The sequence below is a fragment of the Coffea eugenioides genome, unplaced genomic scaffold (genome assembly GCF_003713205.1).
Source record: "Coffea eugenioides isolate CCC68of unplaced genomic scaffold, Ceug_1.0 ScVebR1_737;HRSCAF=1464, whole genome shotgun sequence".
Taxonomy (NCBI): Eukaryota; Viridiplantae; Streptophyta; class Magnoliopsida; order Gentianales; family Rubiaceae; genus Coffea; species Coffea eugenioides.
The window spans coordinates 14681-20648 of NW_020864603.1; the positions used below are offsets into that span (position 1 = coordinate 14681).

The window sequence follows — 5968 nt, forward strand, 5'->3', positions numbered from 1 at the left end:
TAAATGCAAATGAATGCTCGAGTAATAATGAGAAAAAAGTGAGAGTGTGCGAAAAATGTCTTTAAGTATAAAACTAGTACCAGGTGCAAGTGTGCAAATGGGTGTGTAAAATGCAAGGGTGCCAATGAGTGCGTAAAAAGTGCACGTGTACAAATGAGGGAGTGTAAAGTAAAGTGAGAGTGTGTAAAGTGATAATGGGTAAAGTGGTAGTGTGTATAAAGTGAAGTGATAATGGGTGGAAAATGATAGAGTGGATTAGAACGCATGAGTCTAAAGGAATGCAATCATATCGGGTAGGGGGAGACCCTAAGTCGTGACTTTTAATTTACCTTTTGGTTAGAAAGGAAACAAGCGTGCTAAGGCTATGTGTAGCCATACTCGTCTATTTCCCTTACCAAAAGGGTGACTCTCTAACCTATGCAAGCAAATGAGCTAGTCTAAAATGAGAATGCAGCCCTAAATGTGTAGGAAAAGGGTTAGGGGAGCATGTAAAAATGTAAAGTACTAAAAGGAAAAATGAATTAAACGTAGTGAAGGCATGCGAATATGTACTAGCGAGGGACGGTCCTATTGGGTCTAGCATTGGACTAGTCATGGTAACGTGCATTCCATCCACATAATCAGATATAATACTAAAGCAAATAGACATGCAAAGCACATAGTTTCACATAGCACGTAGCACATAAGCATGCTTATCTAGATGCAGAAGTCTAGGGAAAGCAATTGAATACATAGGCATATAGGTATACACAAGCACATAACATACAAGCCCTATCTATTACACTTGGGGATATCTACTACAATCTAAGGAGGGAGAGGAATAAAAAAATAAATAAATAAACTCCTAACTATTACAACTTTGGCATTCAAGTGCTTTCAAATGATTGAAATAAATACACAAAACTAAATCCAATAAAGCGAATAAATAATAAATGAAATAAATAAATAAATAAATAAATAAACATTCAAGAGGCATGCAATTACACACAAAAAATCACATAGGAGCACGTAGGGAGATTTAAAATAACACGAGAATATACCTCCCTTGACGTAGTAACTAATTGGGGTGGGGATTTGTCCTATTTTACTCCAAAATTAACATCAAGGCACCAATTTAATTAACACATAATTCATAAAAATGGAAATAAGCATGAAATCAATCAATTGAAGCGTTCAAATGGAGCGTAATTCATAATTAAGAAGGAAAAGCTACTTCTATTTAAGACAACAATTCTGTTAGGGATCTAATTACAAAAATAAGAAAGTTTTAGGGGTCAATTAGTAATTATCACAAAGATCAGGGGTCGAAATTCAGTAAAAATAAAGTTTAGGAACCTATTTGCAATTAAATTAGGGACCTAATTGAAATAAATTAAAAGTGTTTAGGACCTTAGTGAAAATACTCAAAAGTATAGGGACCCATTTGCAAATTTGTTTTCTGATTTCTTAAGAACATCAGGTCATTGGGCTATTTTTCTTTCTTTGGGCCAAATGCTCCCTAAGCCCGATCAAAAAAAAATAAGAAAAACGTACGGGCCAGACCATAACTTACCCCAAACAAACCCAATTAGAAAGTGTAGGCTATTACCTCCTAAGCCCAAGCGAAAAACCCAAGTAAATTAAACGAAACCCATTTACTAAACCCAACCAGATTCTCAACATTAATTTGCCCCAAGAAACCCTAAGAAAGTATTAACCCAAGTCTTAATCTATTTTACTAATCCAAGAAAGTAATAAATCTAAAAAAAAAATGCTGGACCTTAATCATGCATTAAATCCCAAGATTAATCTACACAACAAGTCACATATCACAATCAGAAGAAGATTAAAATTTTAAAAGGGCAAAATTGGTTCAATTGTGAAAAGTATTTGGGCCATAGTGAAATTAATTAAAATTTGGAGGTCAAAATGAAATTTGAGAAAAAGAACATGCAGCCTGTACGAAGAAACTTTCTTCTTCAACATTTTTCCTTCTGCAACTTTCTTTTCACCATTTCTGGGTTTCATTTTCTCCAAACGCACGAAACAAGTTCCCAAACAAGTTAGCTTTTATAACTTATGTACTTTATTTCACAACCCAATGCTAAACATAAACAGGAACAGGCCATAATCACGAAAATAATCTGAAGTCAAGCATGGTAGAAACATGAAACAAATCCAGCAGCAACAAAGTTCCAAACCCACGTCCAAAGGGTCTTGTTCTTCTTAAAATGTGTTAAACCAAGCAAGAAAGAGCGTTATGGTTACCTGAGGAAGCCTTAGAACCAGATTTGAGCGAGAAAAACTCCGATGGAAGCAGATCTGACGGAGCTCTATACCAGGTTGCGGGTTGAGCCGCGTGTGTTGAAGCTGCAACTTTGGATCCGGATTCGAATGACTTACAGTTGTCTTTTCCACCGAGTCTCTGAACAAAAGTCGACCCCCTCACGTCTTAGATTTAGCAGAAATCAAAATTTTCTTAAACCGAGCTAAAATGGAGGAGATATTTGAGTCAAAAGATGGCTGAAAATCAGCTCTTTTTGCAAAAATTTTTCTGCAAAATTCTCTCTCTTTCTCCCTCTCTTTTTTCTTCTTTCTTTCTGTTTTTCTCTCTCCGTTCCTTGTTCCGCCGCCACCCTTTCTTGCGTTCTTTTGGAGCCATTTTATGGGCACTAAAACACCCCAAAACCTAGCATCTAGGGATCAGATTTAGAAATGCGTTTTTGGTCCATTTCAAACCGTTAGATGGCTTTTAATCTGGAAGCTTCTTGTCAATTGGGATTGGGTTACGTGGTTTGGTACTGAAGGGTTAAAAGGGAAATACAAATGCCCAAAAATGGGTGGAAAATGGCAGCTGGAAATCGGTACTATTTGCTGGTTTTTGTACCAGCTCCGTGGCAGCATGTTACCCACAGTAAGAGTTAGAAGTTATCTATCTCCATAGAAGATGAGAAAAAACCAGCCCGACAGAGGGGTATCAGTGAGAAAAAGTTCCCAATGTGAGTTAAATACCAAATAATCTAAGGAAGCACTATATCAGATGCCATTGAGCTCGGGGGAAAAAAAGTAGGGAATCAGACAGGGAAAGCAGAAGAACCAAATAGTCACATGGAGCCCATTAGGATTTTACAAGGTCAGGAGTATGTCTTAATAAGAGACAATGGTCCAGATATGAAGAATACCAGTTGTTGGTTCATCAGCAAATATGACAGATGGACTGGCGATAAGCTCACAGGCTAGTGACAAACGCTTCTTTTCTCCACCACTGATTCCACGAACTTTTGCATCCCCCACACGGGAATCAGCACAACTGACCTTTTAAGAAAAGCTCATACAAACCATCAGAAGGTATCAAAGAAATTTGGTTCAAACCAAAGACAACTTTCAATTATTTCGGACAAGCATATTGACAATGTACACCACAATATAATTCATCCCAAATCACATTTAGAAATATGCAATTAGGTGTCACTTTTCACATATATGGATGTAAATATATGCATACCAGAGCACGTAAATTTATAAAGTATGGAAAAAAATGGCAGCCTTACCAAGCCTAGTTTGAATAACAGATTATTCACGTATTCATCTCTCTCCTCGACTGAGGATATCTCCTCCAGCTGCATTTCAGCTGCAAGAGACAATGTTTCTCGAACTGTCAACTGTGAAAAGAAAAGGTCTTCCTGCCTGATATAAGCAAACCTGTAACAGGAGATTCTTATTTAACATAATCTGAAACCAAATATATAAGTTACAGTGTCAAAAGGTTTTATGGCATGCTTACTTATAGGTTCTCTTTGAGATTTTCTGTCCATTAACCTCCAAAAGGCCAGACAAATGCAACCGAGGTGAAGCCATCACCTGACCCGCAAGTATGTTGAGTAGGGTTGTCTTTCCTGACCCAGAGGGACCCATTATTGCAAGGAGTCTACCAGGTCGTGCTTCTCCACTCGCACCTTTAAGTAAAAACCGTACCTGAAGTTCAGAAAAGAATGATAAGAGAAGCAAGGAGTCTACCAGGTCGTGCTTCTCCACTCGCACCTTTAAGTAAAAACCGTACCTGAAGTTCAGAAAAGAATGATAAGAGAAGAAGAATATGATGAACTCAACTACAAATAATGAATTAAAAGCACCAAATGATACGCCACTATTTCCAAGATATCTAGAAGCATCGAATGGCTTCATTGTTTTTGTATAATAATATTAAAGATCAAAGATATAGACAGCCATCTAAAAACCATAAGACACTGCAACGGTAACAGAGCACAACGTGTCGAAACTTCAAAATTGAAAACCAGTAAGGTGTCAAAGAGGCAGAATATTAGTTCTTAATCCCATATTAAACACAAGACCATGAAATGAAATAGGGTTACTAGGATGGTGATACATAGTAGCAATAGTTCACTGCTCCTAAAGGTTTTTGCTCACTCAATTTGGGAGGCAAATAAATGGTCCCTCAAGATAATGTTGGTTACATGTGGAAACTGGTGATTTCATAACAGCATACATACTAATTAAGATACAATTTAACTATGGATATAGCAGTAAATCCATACACTAACCTACACTTCAAAAAAAAGCCTAAATTAAACACAAAAAAGTGGCCTATCTTATTGAACGAAGAGAGTACTATTTTGTACTTCTCTCCCACCCCACATCCCCAGCATCTAGAGTCCATGAACTAAATTTATTATGCTACACAATTTGAGTTAAATTTACCATCCTACAGAATTCGAGTAGTCCAAATATTCTCAACATGCATGCATTACATTAATTTGGGCTATCACAAAATTTTTCCTTCTCAATGGAGTTGATGATTCCATGACAGCCTTTGCCTCACTTCTTATCAAAATTTGCCTATATAAACTGACCAGTCTTGGCATAATGATCCATCCACGAGCAGCTAGCTTAGTGCTATACTGGTATCTGAATTGCTTCAAACTTGTTAGCTAAAGAGCAACTTCAAAATGGGTCAAGGTGGGAGTTCTGGAGGAGGCGGCAAAGGCAGTGGAGGCAACGGAGGAGGGAAATGGAGTTCCTGTGGCGGTGGTTCGTCTAAAGGCGCGCAGCGGCAGTGTTGGTGCTGGCGGTGGATATATGAAAGCGCCTGGTGGTGGTGGTGGCTCATGTATTTCAAGAGCCGGATTTGAGGCAAATCCTCGAGGATATTTCTCGGGTTTTCGTGGATGGCCAGAAGGGCAAATGAACTTGTATATTGAATAAGATGTTGGAATCTATTAAATAAACATCAATCCTATGTTGAATTATCAGCTTTATATCGAAGTATTAAACGATTTATATTGCCAGGAATATTTGCTTTCAATTTTGACATCTTTTTTATTTTGCAATTATAAAAGGCAATGCTATGAATTGAACTAGAGTTTACATGCACATGCAACTGTGGCCATATATATATATGACTACCTCCAATGACCACGTACAACCAACTTATTTCTCAGCACTGTTTTCGGTTGGATAATTACTGGATTTTTTTCTGTCTTAGCATATAGCCATCCATATATGCTTGCGATAAATTTTTGGTAAAAAAAAAAAAGGAATTAGTGGGCATTATTTTACAAGACTAAACATATAGACTTTCTCACTTTTGTCAATTTTTTTCCCAAAATGACTATTAAGTATTACCAACAAAGTATTACCAAAAAGACTCTGAAAAAAGAAACTATTTTCACCTCTTAAAAGAGGAAAGTTTTAAAAAAAATGTATTTTATTTATGAAAACTTTCGAACCCCTAAAAAATTTTTTTTGTTTTTTTAAGAACTCTAGGTTCTATGTGAGTGGGAAATTTCCATCATCAAGATAGATTTTATACATCCGTCTGTGCTATGCTACAACTGCATGTGTCTATTCATTTGTTGCTAGGTCTACCACCTGAGCACTGGCCTGTACAGGTTTACGGGACTTGACACGTAGAATACATAGAAAACCCGAAACCGACACAAGATATTCCACAGCTTCAGTTTGGCATCCA

General features: G+C 37.1%; 1 protein-coding gene across 1 annotated transcript; it reads right to left on the minus strand.

The window, feature by feature from the left end:
* Positions 1-3126: 3126 nt before the first annotated feature.
* LOC113758805 (ABC transporter G family member 7-like) lies at positions 3127-4164 on the minus strand. The gene is made up of 3 exons (XM_027301524.1): positions 3764-4164; positions 3531-3681; positions 3127-3294 (listed from the first exon to the last, which is right to left on the minus strand). Exons 1-3 carry the CDS (start codon positions 4162-4164, stop codon positions 3127-3129), a joined length of 720 nt encoding a protein of 239 aa, XP_027157325.1.
* Between the last annotated feature and the right edge of the window lie 1804 nt (positions 4165-5968).